The 17251-nt window shown below is 35.2% G+C and overlaps 1 protein-coding gene across 1 annotated transcript; it reads left to right on the forward strand.

The window, feature by feature from the left end:
• Positions 1-225: 225 nt before the first annotated feature.
• Positions 226-12676, forward strand: slc6a4b (solute carrier family 6 member 4b). The gene is made up of 13 exons (XM_051108786.1): positions 226-655; positions 2755-2889; positions 2980-3199; positions 3541-3679; positions 3769-3903; positions 4668-4771; positions 6673-6800; positions 6963-7075; positions 7873-8004; positions 8213-8312; positions 9232-9332; positions 10077-10244; positions 11779-12676. The coding sequence occupies exons 1-13, from the start codon at positions 436-438 to the stop codon at positions 11857-11859; spliced, it is 1776 nt and encodes a 591-aa protein (XP_050964743.1). The 5' UTR covers positions 226-435; the 3' UTR covers positions 11860-12676.
• The last annotated feature ends 4575 nt before the right edge of the window (positions 12677-17251 follow it).

Consider the following 17251-nt stretch of genomic DNA (forward strand, 5'->3'; position numbering starts at 1 on the left):
GTACTCACTAAATATACTTTCCTTGCCTCTTTTTCAAAATATTGTCATTATTAGGTTGACAAATAGAGCAATATTTCTCGAGTACTCAAGCGCGCTCTTGGAGAAGTCCATTTGAATGATAGCGGTGGGCGCGCAGGATGTCAGGGGTGAGTGATGGTGTCGCGCGCATCTCCCGCGTGTAATCTCATTCGATCACAGCTTTCGCGCTCAGGTGGGGGACTCTTGGTTAATCCTCAAGCTTTTACTCCCACCAGCAGGGAAATCAACCACAGCAGCATGCTGCGGTCCCCCGCGCAGCCTCTTTTGACCAAACGTCGAGTATAAGCCAACAAAAATATTCTTACTACTTTTTAAACTTGAAAAACTCACAAAAGGCAGTTCTTACGCAGTTTACAAGTACTTCTGCAGTTTGCCAAGTCACCGGGACCAGCGAAGATGCCTCACCAAGAGCAAGTGATGGCTCACGGGAACCTCTGCGCCCCGGGTCCTCCAAACAACGCCGGGTACAACAGCAACCCGGTGCCCGTCATCATTCAGACAGAATCCCGCGATAAATGGAGCAAAAAAATGGATTTTCTCTTATCGGTCATCGGGTTTGCGGTAGACCTCGGAAATGTTTGGAGATTTCCATATATCTGTTATCAAAACGGCGGTGGTAAGAGTTTATAACTTTTATGAACAGTTTGTATTTACTTTTATTCTTTTTATTTTGCTTATATAATAATCATTCACAAAAATGTGATGTTTGATAAGTAAATAATACAGTTAAAAGCACCATTGCTTGTGTCGTTGGGCAGATGAGCTGTCCACGGTGCTGAAATTAAGACTCTTTTTAAACGTTTGACAAAACTCCTAACTACAGAAAAAACAACAGAACGTGTTTTCTGATGGTAACTTACACGAAACTAAAACGTTAGGTTAATTAGTGTCTTAAGTTTTTAAGCAAAATCAAAATGATGCCAACGCCACACATTTAATTAAAAAATTAGAAATGAAAGAAAACGTTGAATCGAGGCAGAAAATATAAATACATATATATAGAATAATACACAGTAGTAGAAAAAAGTAGAAAGAGCAGACATGAAGATTCCCATCCATCATCATCATGAAATTTATTTTACAGTATAGAGTAGTATTTATCACAGGGGAAAACATTCCTTGTTTTTATAAGCTACCTGAAAGCTACAAGATTTCTACTGTTAATTATGTAGTTTTTCAATAACACTGGTGTAATATTTGTGTAAAAAACGTGAAACGTTTCAAAGAAGAGTTTTTCATGCATTTTAACGTGATTTTCCCTATTTATGTACCCTTTCATTCAGTGTTTTTTATATTATACAGACTGACCTGAATTAATAGTGTAGCTTCTTTTTGTATTCTCCATATATGAAATAACGTTTATGATAGATAAGTTTATTTAAACATGCATTAGTGCACCTGTGAAGCAGACATGACCAGCTGCAGTCATCAATCATGTTTAGGCTTTTCATGATTTAAACTGGGCAGATACTGAGATCAACAAGTGTCAGAATACTCTCAAACCTTTTTTAACAACATAAAAGAAATACTTACAACATACAGACATATTTAGGTAATGGAAGTTTTGGTAACACATTGGATTAGGGAACACATATGTGACCCTGGACCACAAAACCAGTCATAAGTACCACGGGTATATCTGTAGCCATAGCCAACAATACACTGTATGGGTCAAAGTTATCAGTTTTTCTTTAATGTCAAAAATCATTAGGATATTAAGTAAAGAACATGTTCCATGAAGATATTTTGGACAATTTTAAAGGTGATTTTCTCAATATTTTGAATTTTTTATTTTTTATTTTTTTGCACCCTCAGATTCCAAATTTTTAAACAGTTGTATCTTGGCCAGACATTGTCCTATCCTACAAAACACATCAGTGGAAAGCTTATTTTTCAGCTTTCAGATGATGTATAAATCTCATTTGCCAAAAATTGACCCTTATGACTGGTTTTGTGGTCCAGGGTCACATATTCGCTATTAATTAAGAGCTTTCCCATAATAAACTCTGCTGCTGTAGTAGTAGTTGTCTGTTGTAGTAGTCATGGTGGCAGTATGGGGTATTGGGATCTAGAATATGGTCACGCAGAATAATATGTGAACCTAGACCACAAAACCGGTCATAAGGGTCAATTTTTTTAAATTACATCATCTATATACTTTACATCATCACGATACATCATCTGAAAGCTGAATAAATAAACTTTGAATCCTTGTTAGGATAGTATAGTATTTGGCCTAGATACAACTATTTGAAAATCTGCAATCTGAGGGTGCAAAAAAATCAAAATATTGAGAAAATCGCTTTGTCCAAATGAAATTCTTAGCAATGCATATTACTAATCAAAAATTACATTTTGATATATTTACGGTAGGAATTTCATGAAATATCTTCATGGAACATGATCTTTACTTAACATCCTAATGATTTTTGGCATAAAAAAAAAATCGATAATTTTGACACATACAGTGTATTTTTGGCTATTGCTACAAATATATTTGTGCTACTTAAGACTGCTTTTGTGGTCCAGGGTCAGATTTGTACTAATAAAAAAGCCAATATGCTTATAATAAGCATGCAAATACTTCATAGTGAATAGTGTTTGCTGATCTGAAATGTTACATTAGATTTATATACTTACAAACTTATTTTAAGTCTGCAAACTTTCCCTCTCCCACAAAAAGGTGCTTTAATCTGTTATTACTGTGTTCTTCAGGTGCATTTCTTATTCCATATGTCCTGATGGCTGTATTTGGTGGAGTGCCACTTTTCTACATGGAGTTAGCTCTGGGACAGTTCCACAGAACAGGTGCCATATCCATATGGAAACATATTTGCCCTATTTTTAAAGGTAAGAAAAATGTCACAACTTTAACAAGATTAATAAAAAAAACAAGATTTCATTAACAAAACACTGACATTATTTCCCCTTCCCTGTCAGGTATTGGTTTCGCCATCTGCATCATTGCACTGTATGTGTCCTTCTACTATAACACCATCATCGCCTGGGCTCTGTTCTACTTCTACTCCTCCTTCAGCAGCACTCTGCCCTGGACCAGCTGCGATAATGACTGGAACACAGAAAACTGCACTAACTACTTCGGAAAAGACAATGTGACCTGGACTAACTATTCACGCTCACCCGCCGAGGAGTTTTACACGTAAGTGCATGTAAGTGGCTGCACTGAGAGGGGGCAAATATGACAGAGAAAGAGAGGGATGCAGGAAAGGGAAAGAAAATGAGGGCTAGTTTAGCAAAAATATATAACAAGGGGGGAAAACAGCATTGTAGATGAATATGTTGCAAATATGGACTACTACAAATCTCAGAAGAAAAAGTGAAACAGCATATTAATCTTTCAGTTAAATGCCAAAAGAGCTGCATTGTGCATTTCTTTCTATATTTGTTCAGTAAACTTGTGTGCATTGAAGCATTATATGCATATGCTTTGTGGTTCCGGTCAGTTTCAGACTCTACCTTTGTAAATCCATCTTAAAACAGGAGGAACGTCCTGGCAGTCCATGAATCGTCTGGACTCGGGGATGTGGGATACATTCGCTGGCAGCTCATGCTTTGTCTCTTCCTCATCTTCACCATCGTCTACTTCAGTCTGTGGAAAGGAGTCAAGACTTCAGGAAAGGTTACAGAGTCCTAACATATTAAATGAAACACATCTTGTTATTCTGAGGAACAATCACCTCATTCCACATCCTCCCGTGTCTCTCTCAGGTAGTATGGGTGACTGCCACCCTGCCGTACGTGGTGCTGTTGATTCTCATGATCAGGGGTGCAACTTTGCCAGGAGCGTGGAAAGGAGTGGTGTTCTACCTCAATCCCAAATGGGAAAAACTGCAGGAGACCAGCGTGAGTGCTTTTCTCTGATCGCCTCTCAGACTTTTCCTCTTTGTGTCTAGCATTGATTTATTGTTAAATTAGATTGTGTTGTTTCTTGACATTCTTTACTTATCATGTTACCTTTAAATGTATTTACGTGCTGATTCGATGGCAAAATGCATGTATGTGGGGAAGTGTTTTTATTTCATGCAGTAATAAAAAGACCTGAGGCATTTGGGCAGGAAACTCATGAATCACTAGTGGCTAAAATGACTTGGGGAAAATGTGGACTTTATAAAAGGCATATTTCTTCATAAATTTTAAGATAAGTCAATAATAAAGAAATAAATGATATATAAATGAACATTGCCATAGGTATATATACGTAAATGGTCAATGGAGGCAATATATACTAGCTGTATAAGGCCAATACGGTTTGCTAGGTGAGGCAGCGCTGCAGAGAACCATGATGAGAAGCAAAAATAAAGCACTAGGGGCTAATGAGATGCGTAATTGGTTCAGAATTTTTTCCATCATGAAAGGCCCTCATACTCATTGACACACACGTTCATGCACACACGCATACACACGTTTCTCTTCACACAAATCTTCAGATGTGATCAAGCACCGCTTAATCCCAGTATTCTGTGATGTCATTGTCTTCAGCAGTTCCTAAATTGGAACTGAATATGTTGGATTTTACAAATTATTATTATAATTCGCAATTTTTTGATCCATGTTCATGTGTTTTTCTCTAGCACTGCTTTTTTTTTATAGTGTCTAATGTTTTGTAGGTATGGGTAGATGCAGCTGCACAGATCTTCTTCTCTCTTGGTCCTGGTTTTGGCGTTCTGCTCGCCCTGTCCAGCTACAATCCCTTCAACAATAACTGCTACAGGTACAAACAAAACCTTCATTTTCATCACGCTGATCTACTGGAATTTTCAACATCCTTTATTTATCAGCATTTGCAGTGAGTTCTTCGTGATCGTTTAATATAAAGGGTTAGGGCTGCATGATCATGACAAAAATCATAATTGTCGATTATTCCCTTGAAATTGTAATTGCGATTATTAATCACAATTTACACTGAATGATGTTTTGAAAAGCTTTATACGATTGTTTGAAGCAACTGCATGCCACATTTTTATATATAGTTTCTTTTATAAATATAAAAAAAGTAAAAATGTAAAAATTAAAACAACGAGGACAAAAAACCCTTGTGGTGACCTGTAGGAAAAATACACACACGCTCTCTCTCTCACACACACACATCTTAAGAAAGCAGAATAATGTAAGTAGATTTTCTTTTCTGTAATTGTGCCTTTGAGCGATTACATAATTGTGGCATCTGTAATTGTATTAACAATTATAAATTCGATTAATTGTGCAGCCCTATAAAGGATATTAAAATAATACATAGCTTTTGTTTGCAGTCATCAGTGTCACAATCCTTCAGAAATCACTCTAAAATGGTGATTTGCTGCTTAGGAAACATTCATTTTTACTATCAGTGTTGAAAACAGTTGTGCTGCTAAGTATTTTTGTGGAAACCATGATACATTTTTCCCCAAAATTCTTTGATGAATAGAAACTTCAAAAGAACAGCATTTACTTGAAATATAAATCAATGTAATGCTTCCTTGCTGAATAAAAGTATTAATTTCTTTAAAAAAATCTTACTGATCCCAAAGATTTGAATGATAGTCTATGAACAGAACAACAACAGTTTAAACTGACACTGACTATGTTTACATGGACATCCGTAATCTAACTATTTACTTTATTCTGAATAAGACAATATGATTAAGGTGTTTACATGAGTTCCTTTTAGAACTCCTTTCATGTTCCCGTTTTACATGTTATAGTACATAGATCAATTAATGGCACACGTCATTACGTCCCCACATTACGGCATCTGACATCCCCTCCAGAATTTCACGTATCAACATACAGTTCATCTCCGTTATGGTGCCAAATACAGTTTGGGGTGTTTCATTTTTTAATTTTACAAAAGCTTCAAGTGCAGTTAATTTTTCGTAATGCTATACGTGCAAACAGAAAGCTGTCAAACATTTTACCACTGCCGTGTGTGTATCCTGTCGCAAAATGTGGCGAAAAGTCCTACACAAAGGTATTAGTGTGATTAAGGTGTGTACATGTCTATACTGCACCTGGATAATGCAACTAAAATAGGAATGCTCCACATGTCTTAATTCGATTTGAGTTTACTTTGAGTATGACTTTAGTCGGGTTAAGGTAATCAAAAAGATTCTTAATCAGAGTATTATCTTAATTGTGTTAAAATCTGAATATTGTTGTCCATGTAAACGTACTCACTGTGGTGTAACGAAAACAGACCTGCCAATTCTGGCCAATGTGATTCCCACTCACTCTTAATTCTGATTCTATCTATAGCTTAGCCATTTATTTACACTTGGCTCTGGGCTCACTAACTGAGGAGAAATGCCATCAAAATGAACTGGGGTCTGATGAGTCATATGATGAACTGAAACAAATGCCCTGGCCCACGAGTAAATGAAATAAAAACAAGATTAGACCTGCGAATTATGGCCAGTTTAAAGCGATGAATGGGCAGCATAGTTGAATGAGAGGAAATTGAATTGTACTGTAAGACTGTGAGGAGGCACATGGGCAATCTGAAGGGATCAAGTCATATCTAAGGACGAGAATATCACATAGACTTGGACATGGGATCTGGCAACCACCCACAGCGATTTCTGTCAGTCATCACACTCAAGTATCACTCATATATATATTTGTTTATGATTTGTACAGAGATGCTATTGTAACCAGTCTGGTGAACTGCCTGACAAGCTTTGTGTCAGGATTTGTTATTTTCACTGTCCTGGGATACATGGCTGAACAGAGAAATGTAAACGTTGAGGACGTAGCCAGGGACAAAGGTGAGATTTACCTTTGTTTTTCATAATAGTTCAATTATTATGAGTTTTACTGTAAGTGTGCTGCATCAAACTATAAATAACATGCAATGCTTTCAGCTCTGTAAATAAAGCATTTTGTCTTTTACCTCAAGTTTGTCTTTTGACTTTCTGCACCTCATCTAGGACCCAGTCTGCTCTTCATCACATATCCAGAAGCCATTGCAAACATGGTTGGGTCAACTTTCTTTGCCATCATCTTCTTTGTGATGATGATTACCCTTGGATTGGACAGCACAGTATGTAAACACCAATACCTGTTAAGAAACAAAAATATTTGTAAATATGCATATGAAGCCAGCAAAAGTATATAATTTATAGAAATACAGATATGAAAAATACATGACAGACAGAAATAGATTTGCATGTCCTGATAGAAATACCAGTGTTTGCAAGGAAGCAATAAAATAATGTTACTGTTTTAGGTGAAACTTTTGTTTTTAGACTTGGCTCTGTTTGAATTAAATGCATTAAAGTTTTAAACTTCGAACACTGTCTTTGCCATAAATGGCTAAAGAGATGAAAGAACAAAGATAGCATGCAAATACACTCTTAAAAATAAAGGCGCTTTAAAAGGTTCTTCAAGCGATGCCATAGAAGAACCATTTTTGGTTCCACAAAGAACCATTCAGTCAAAGCTTCTTTAAAGAACCATCTCGTTCTTACCTTTTTATAATCTAAAGAACCTTCTTTCACCACAAAGAACCTTTTGTGAAACAGAAAGGTTCTTCAGATGTTAAAGGTTCTTTATGGAAACATTTAGACAAAAACGGTTCTTCTATGGCATCGTGAAGCACCTTTATTTTTAAGAGTGTAAATGCAACAAAGAACACCAATTCAATATGAAATGTATAACAATATCACTGCTCATGTAAGCCAATATGAGACTTATACCTTTTGTAGTTTTAGATCAGTAGTATGTCAAAATCTGAAATGATCTACCAGAAGCCTGAATTGAGTTTGTACAATCAACAGCTGAATCACAAAAATATATGATTAAGTATTCATAAGTTTTTTATGTGTTTTCTTGCTTCAGTTTGGTGGGCTAGAGGCCATAATCACAGCTGTAATGGATGAGTACCCAGATACCCTGTCCCATCGCAGAGAGTTGTTTGTTCTTGGACTGGTGGTTGTTTGCTTTCTGGGCTCTCTGAGCACCCTTACTAAAGTAAGTTTGAGTAAAACTGATGTCAGTTTGTTGAAGTTTACCAACAGAATAAGAATATTTCAGCAGTATAACACAAAATTATAAGACAGAGTATATCTTATAGAATATGATTATCTATCTTGTAGGACAGTAAAGTAAAGAAGAGATTTATTTTGTTTTTACCAAATAAATGTAATTAATTTTATTTATTTATTTATTTTTTTGCAAGGGTGGTGCATATGTGGTAAAGTTACTAGAAGAATTTGGAGTTGGTTCTTCAATTATAGCTATAGTCTTTCTGGAGGCCACCGCTGTATCCTGGTTTTATGGTAAGACTTTTTACTTAAAAAAATGTCTAATAAATGCTGTTCTTTTGAACTTTATATTCATCAAAGAATCGTGAAAAAATGTGTAATGTTTTTTCACAAAAAATATAAAAATGGTAAGCTGTTTTAAGCTGTTTTCAAATGTGATAAACTGAAGACTTTTTCCGCTTTTTCATAAATTACACTTCTATTTTTAATTTAAACAGTTAAAAACATTTAAAATTGTAATAACATTTAATAATATTTCTATTATTGCAATGCATGTTTTTCTAATGTCTAATGTCATGTCTAAGTGTACACTACCAGTCAAAAGTCTTAGATTTTTAATGTTTTTTTAAAAAATCATCTTCTGCTCAGCAAGCCTGCATTTATTTGATCCAACATACAGCAAAAGCAGTAATATTGTGAAATATTTGTACTATTAAAATAACTGCTTTCTATGTGAATATATTTTAAAATGTAATTTATTCCTGTGATCAAAGCTACATTTTTCATTACTCCAGTCTCCAGTGTCACATGATCCTTCAGAAATCATTCTAATATGCTGATTTTCTGTTCAAGAAACATTTTTATTATTATTATTATTATCAATATTTAAAAGAGTTGAGTACATTTTTTTTTCAGAATTCTTTGATGAATAGACAGATCCAAAGATCAGCATTTATCTGAAATAAAACGCTTTTGTAACATCATACACTATACCATTCAAAATAAACAGTAAATATATATCAAAAAATAGTAAAAAATATTTCAGAATTGTACTGTTTTTGCTGTACTTTGGATCAATTAAATTCAGGCTTGGTGAGCAAAAGAGACTTCTTTTTTTTAAAAAAATCTTACTGTCCAAAAACGTTTGACTGGTAGTGTACATAAACAAAAAAATCAGTACATAAAATAAACTCATTCATTTCATTTTCTCCAGGTATTAACAGATTCAGCAACGATATCAAATCAATGTTGGGCTACACTCCAGGACTCTTCTGGAAAGTGTGTTGGGTTGCCATCAGCCCGGCTTTTCTCGCCGTAAGTTCAAACAAAGATGTTCTGACAGTATGTGCAAAGTTTCTGAAATGTTAAAGTCATCTTTCATGCTCTCAAAACTACTTAAGCAGCCACAACCTCCCTTCCACCCTTATTACCTTTATAATCTCATTCCCTCACCTGTCCACACGGTCACAATTCCCAGTCTGCAAATGTCAAACTGCATGCACTCGTATGGCCTAATATTCCTCAGATACTTCTGCATGCATTATAGCTAATCTCAACAGGCTGGAGCTGCCACACACAGCTGACATTTCCACAATCATTTTTTCATAATTTTCCTGTTATTCTTTTTTCATTTTTTAAAAAACATGACAAACGGCTGCCTGTCTCATCCCCTGAGACAGTGTTCGAGACATTATTTGAAATGCTGGAGAGAAGACATTTGTCACTGTTCCTTCAAGACACAAAGGCCACTGCTCTACAATTTTCTGGTCTCCTTGGACCGCATACAGGTCTACAGGATAATATGGACCTTTTGAATAAAAAATAATCTGATCAGAGTCAAACTCTAAAGATGTTTTCAAGTTTATAAATCCGCTCAGAGAGTATCCTAATCTGAATTAATTGTTAAACACTGATATATGACATTTCAAAGAAAATTTTTCATGTTTGATAAACTGAACTTTTTTAACGTGAGTCAACCAATAACACTGTTTGATTCATTTTTATATGTACAAAATGCTCATTGAACTCACCAAATATTTTTCCTCTTCATTTCTTTAGTACATTATCATCAGCTCACTGTTGAACCCTCAGCCACTCTCGCTATTCGACTACGAGTTCCCAGACTGGAGCATCACGGTCGGTTACATCATTGGAGCTTCCTCCTTTATGTGGATTCCCATCTACATGGTGTACAAGCTTGTGTGGACTCCAGGCTCTCTTAAACAGGTGAGACATGCATGTGAGTCATTAGATGAATAAATCAACAGCTACTCCCATTTGAAAAGCATTCTCAGGAGAAACTTGCAGAACCGAAGGAATAGTTCACACAAAAATGAAAATTTGCTTAATAATTTATTCACCCTCAGGCCATCCAAGATGTAGATGAGTTTGTTTTTTAACCATAATGGATTTGGAGATGTTTACACTACAAGATCTTTTAATGTTTTTAAAAGAATTATCTTCTGCTCACCAAGCCTGCATTTATTTTATTATTGTGAAATATGTCTACTATTTAAAATAATTGCTTTATATTTTAATATATTTTAAAATTTAATTTATTCCTGTGAGCAAATCTAAATTTTCAGTATCTTTACTCCAGTCTTCAGTGTCACATGATCCTTCAGAAAGCATTCTAATATGCTGATTTGCTGTTCAAGAAATGTGTATTATTATTGTTATTATTATCAATATTAAAAACAGTTGAGTAGTTTTTTTAGGATTCTTTGATGAGTAGAAAGATCCAAAGATCAGCATTATCTAAAATAAAAAGCTTTTGTAACATTATACTCTATATCATTCGAAAGCTTGGAGTCAGTATTATTATAATTTATTTTTGGGGGGAAATTAAATGATAGAAATTAATACTTTTATTTAGCAAGGATGCTTTAAAGCGATCAAAAGTAGTGATAAAGACATTTATAATATTACAAAAGATTTCTATTTTAGATAAATGCTGTTGTTCTGAACTTTCTACTCATCAAAGAAACCTGAACAAAATTTACTCAGCTGTTTTCAACATTATAATAATAATAATAAAAATAATAATAATAAATATTTTTTGAGCAGCAAATCAGCATATTAGAATGATTTCTGAAGGATCATGTGACACTTATAATTTAGCTTTGATCACAAAAATAAATTACATTTTGAATATATACAAATAGAACATTTTAAATAGTAAAACTATTTCAAAATTTTACTGTTTTTGCTGTACTTTAATTAAATAAGGCTTGGTGAGCAGAAGAGAGCAGAAGAAAATCCTACTGTTCAAAAACTTTTGACTGGTAGTGCAGTGTGAGATTTGCTCACCGATGGATCCTCTGCAGTGAATGGGTGCCGTCAGAATGAGAGTCCAAACACCTGATAAAAACACAATAAATCACAAATAATCCACACAACTCCAGTTCATCAATTAAAGTCTTGTGAAGTGAAAAGCTGCATGTTACTAATCAGCACCGTTTACAAGTAAAAACAGTCCAAAACCATTCTAAACCAATCTGGGGGTGAGTTTTGATGTAAGAGGACAACAGTGGATGGACTTTTTTTTACTGGGAGTGTTATTATGTATTATGGACTTTTTAAATCAGCTGTTCGGACTCTTAATCTGACGGCACCCATTCACCGTAGAGGATCCAAGTGATGTAATGTGAAATTTTTTCAAATCTGTTCCAATGCAGAAACAAACTGAGGGTGATTTCTATTCTTTTAAATGTATCAAATGGGTACATTTGCTCACATGTTGTTTTCAATCCAATTTCAGCGCCTTGCTGTATGTCTGCGACCAGAGAGAACACTGCCAGACATCCACACTGACAGTATGGGGCTAAGTCCTGTACCATAAACCACTGAGAGAAACACAAAAGGCCACATATATTGCGTTACATGTGTCCACAGCAAACCAAGCAACTTCTGCATAGTTTTAGGGATTTGTCCAGTTGAAATCGATAAAGATTACATAAAAAATAATCTATTCAAATGTGATGTACAATTAGAATTAATCTGAAAAATTAAAGGATTCAATGTCATTTATAATCGTTAATTAAATAATCTGTGCAATTTACAAATGGTTGATGTTCTTTTTTAATTTAAGGTTTACGTATAAGATGAAGAGTTCAGTGGTATTTTTTACATTGTAAGTCATATGTACCCTCTACAAAGCGTTTTTGAGATACATGCAAGTGAGATTACCTCATTGTGAGAAATTCAGCCAATGAGAGCGTTTTTAAGAAATAACTGTTGTCGAGATTTAATCATTATGGTGTTTTTCTGCCTTAACTCTGCCTAAATATTGTAGCTACTTTATGTCAAAACTTTGTAAAACCTGTATTGATATTGTGCCTCACCAAGAAAAGGATGACAAAAAGACAAAAATAAGGGTTTCTTCTGAATTAAAACTACATGACTGTTTGAATTTTTCATTCTTTAACAAAACTTGAGCCCAAATCCTAGCTATGTGTAACGTGTTCATTTTCTTCCCACGATTTTTTCCAAATAAAGAACTGAGGCTGTTACTGAACTCTGGATGTGACCAAATATTAAATTGCTATGAATGTCTTATTATGGATAGTTGAAAATGTGGTTCCTATACTATGTCTGCACTGTAGGTTGTGGCAGAGAGTTTTGCTTGTATGTATGTCTGGAAAATTAATAAAGCTGTACTGAACATTCCTATCTACATCTCTCATTCTATCTATCGTTCTATCTGTTCTGTTATCTAGCGCTGTAACTATCTATTCAGATTTACAATGTGTGATTCCCACTCTTGGTGTGAACAGCCTTGCGCCTTAATTAACATGTTGATTTGCATTGAGCTGCAGTATCCAGCATCTGTAAACACACAAGGGGTAAGGGAACAGCATTGTGTCAGGTATTTAAATGAGATGTTTTATTAAAGACTAGATCTTCAATCGCCACCAATCGCAGCTCTGGGAAACGCGGCTCAGTTCTGCCAGTTTTAGGTATGGGGTGAGAGAATAGAGCAAAGATAATGCTATTCCACATTCAGCCACTTCTAGCAGAGGCCGCAGAATGGATCAAAGGCTTCGGTGCAGGCGACTGGAGTAGAGGTGGACCTCAGATTCAACTACAGAGGAGCCTAACAAAAGGCTGCAGGCTCTGTGCTCATCTGTTAATTACCAAAATGAAAGACCAAGAGTTGCATGGAAAAGGCTCGTGAGTGACAAACTGTATGTGACCTGCAATAACAGTGTTGTATGAGGTGGCTATAGAAGAATCTAAACCAGAATTTAACAAACTGAGGTTTACAAAAATTCAGTGAAAAGCTCATAAGGACTTTGAATTATTTTAAAATAAAAAAAATAAAACTGCTAAAAAACTATCAAAACATTTAAAAATATCTGTTTACATGCATGTAATGTGATCTATATACAGAACCATGAACATACAAGTATGCTATTAAATAACTGAAATATTAGGATTGTAAGTTGTTTTTTTTATTATTCAAAAGGATTCAGCTGACAAAAATGTTCTAGAATCCTTAAATTAAAGCATGGAGCATTAAATTCAAAAATCACCATTTGGTCAAAAATAACCATTTTAATTTGCTTTAATGACTGGGATAAATGAAATACAGATTTTATTTTAAATTATCTGTACTTGTAAATTAGTTAAAAACTTATGCAAAAATATAAGAAAACACTTAAACTAGGCACAAAAACACAACTATCAACAAGGCAAAATCTAAAATTAATGAACAGACTGTGACGATGCATTTCCACAGTTATTAACATTGTAAATCTAGCAAAGATTTTATATATTTTAATTAATGTGCATTAACATTATACTATGTGTTTTCTTAGTTTGGCATTAAATTAACACTATTTCAAAAGCTGAAAGAGCACGGGCCTATTTGACATCTTTCTCTCTTTTGACCGAAGTAATCAACCAGTCAGAGATTTTTTTTAAGACACAAAATAATGAACAGTAAATAGTGAAGTCTTCCGATATTTGGCAAAAAAAAAAAAAAAAAAAATTGAGGTGCGAAATAACTGCAGTACTTTTTGTAATAATGGTATATAAAAAATGACAGCGAAGTATTATGAGAGACGACTTTTCTTCTCGTAAGTGTGGACGCGGCCATTTGTAAATTTTATGGGCCTGGCTTCTGGTCTCATCCACTTCCATATTACTTGGTATATTATTTTACCATATTATTTGAATGTGTGATCTTAATTATGAGCACAGTGGTTTGTAGTGCAAACAATTTACTGTTTTACTACACGTTATTCTTCTCGTTATTTCCTAATAGCGGCTAATGAACCGGAAGTCTCGCCCATAGGCTTTCTTGAGGTACGCGTTAAAGAAGGTGGTGGTCAAATATCATGTCATTATATAAAAATACTGACCACCAAACGGAATCAAGGAGTGCAGAGAGAGTGACCTGCATTGGGTGCAAAAATAAATCAAATTCTCCAGACCATCATCCCTGAATTTATGGTAAATATTTTAAAAGTTTGTCCCAATAACATCAATTATACACAAGTTGCATAATCGCATTGGAAACTGCGAACAGCCTCCATTGGGATGTTCATGATGGTTTTAAATCGACGGCGTTAGGACCTTCCAGCAGTGTCGAGCTCTGTCTGGATTGGGTTGCATCCTGCTCGCTGTTTCGCTACAATGTCAGCACGTCTGATCTCTCTCATCGCTTGCTGCTTAACGTTTTTCCAGTCTGGAAATGCTCAACTGGGAGAGTCTAAAGTACATGACAGACCTTATGAAGTCCTGCTGAGGCAAAATCTGGGTAAGAATTTAATTTACACACGCGACTGAACCTGTGTCAGGCCTATTACATCCACAAAGAGTGAATCTGCCATTGTATCACTACGTGACAAAACATTTTTTTTATGTGCTGTCGTTTGTACATTGTAAATTGGGCTCTCAGTTAAAACCTTGATTGTAATATACTGCATTGAATCAGCATCACTGGCTTATTTGAATTTTTTGTTTATTTTATTTCCTCCTGCAGTACTTCTAATAAGTGTTCTGTCCACACTGCTGGTGGTCATGATTGGAATGGCAGTTTGTGTCTACAAACCTCTTCGACGCAGGTGACAGGCCCTCTGGATGAAACACGCCGAGAAATGAACACTACTATGGCGAAGGCTTGGTTTTGAATATTAACGAGCCAAGCTTAGTCATTGGACAAGAACAACGTGACGTCAGAACAAACTATTTAATAGTCAGGATCCAGTTCATTGCTATTGGAAGGTTACGAATCAACGTCAGTATGGCTTAATTAATATTCATGAAACCTATGGCGTCTTCCCTGCGGGACTTTAATTAAATCGCGTCGTAATCGCCGATTAAATGTCGTTGTTATCAAATCGAAATCTCCCCAAACCTACCTTATAATTTAAGTTTTTAAACCTGAACACTATTTCAAAAACACGTGTACTAAATTAGGATGTTTGTCTTAATGTGCACAGTTTAAGCTGCTGAAGTGTTTATACGTATTTATTTTTGTATTTAATTTTATTTTCATGTATTTATTGTAAGATGTTTATTTCACTGGTTTTGTCACATCACAATGCTACTGAATAAATTAAAGTCAAAACCTAAATCTGTATGAATGTGCTTGTCTTCAAAATAAATGACTAAATGCTAAATTAGCATGTTGTATACTTAGTTTCCATTTTCTGTTATGTTTTACTACACTTCTGTAAAGATAATTACAATCTCTGAAAAAAAGGTACAAAACTATCACTGGGGCAGTATCCTTTTAATAGGCTACTGAAATGTACTTTTAAAGTACTAATATGTACATATAAGATAGTAACATGTAAATAAGGTACAAAGATGTACCTTTTAGCTTTTGTACCATAGGGTACAGCCCCAGTGAAAGCGAGTGTATCATTAAAAGTAATATATGGTCGTAGTTGGTATGAAATAGTACCACCATGGTACTTAATACTATAAAGGTACAGAATAATTAGCATATTTAGACTTATCACATTAACTCTAAACACCAGTAGGCCTATTTCTCAGTATTCAGTATTAGCTTCTGCTTAAGTGTCATCTCCTCAATCCCATCAGTCACTGTGTGAATTTCTTTTTCTCATTAGGGTAGAGAGACAACTCATCCTTCTAATCCAGTCGCATGCAATAAGATTAGCATCTGCCGAGCAGGTTATTTCTCCCTCACACAGGTTAAATCGAGGACAGATGGATACTTTTATATATATTTGCATAATGATTTTTCATCACATTTTTAGCAGTTGGCCCACAAGTTAAACACCTGCTGAGCTGAAGTCACGGAAATAGATAATAGAAAGTTGCTTAGAGTAATTTGCCAATATAGCACAAGCCACTTGAGCTGATTAAGCCAGGCAACCCAAATGAGGGAAGAACAGTTTCCTGAAAAAGTAATTAAAGGCTTTTAAAGCCAAAAATGAACAAGCTGTAGCATTTGGGATCCTTCTGTATTTTGCTTCAGGTAATACAAGCTTTACTGTACCTAACTTTGCTATTCTTCAACGTATTTCCTATAGAGTGTTTTCACATCCCTGGTGAAAAAACAGCATATGCTGGTAGGTATGTTTTGATGCTGGTTTAAGCTGGTCCTTGCTGGTTTATGTTGGTCATGTTGCTGGTCAAGGACCAGCATAAACCAGCAAAGGACCAGCATAAACCAGCATCAAAACATACCTACAAGCATATGCTGTTTTTTTCATCAGGGGACACGTCATCAATCAGTCATACTGGCGGCAAGACGATAAACATGAATGTAAACAATGCCACTGAACAGAACGAAACTTGCATATTTTGCTGATTACTGCTGCTGAAAATGGTCAATTATTGTCATGTTTTGAGCTGTACTCATCAGTCGGACCGGGAAAAACATTTAGAGTACTATAGACTACTAAAAGTTATAACAAATCAAGGAGAAGAGTGCAAAAAAACTGAGGAACAAAACCTTAACTAATGAGACCTTATTGTAAAGTGTTACCGTAAAGTCTCTATTACATATCAGTAATCAAATGCATCAAATATAAAGTTTGATGCTTTTTACAGGCCATAGAATTCCTCCGTCAGATTCAAAACTCTTATTTTTCTTCACTTCCACATGTGATCTCATTGAAATCATGATTTCATTCCCACAGACAGTTGAGACTGACTGCACACTGCCTCAAACCACTGCTGACATACAGCTTTATTCTGCCAACACATCGCACTTGAAGATCTGTTGAGATGGGAGTGCACATGAGGTGCCA

The sequence above is a fragment of the Labeo rohita genome, chromosome 5 (assembly GCF_022985175.1).
Source record: "Labeo rohita strain BAU-BD-2019 chromosome 5, IGBB_LRoh.1.0, whole genome shotgun sequence".
NCBI classification, from domain to species: domain Eukaryota; kingdom Metazoa; phylum Chordata; class Actinopteri; order Cypriniformes; family Cyprinidae; genus Labeo; species Labeo rohita.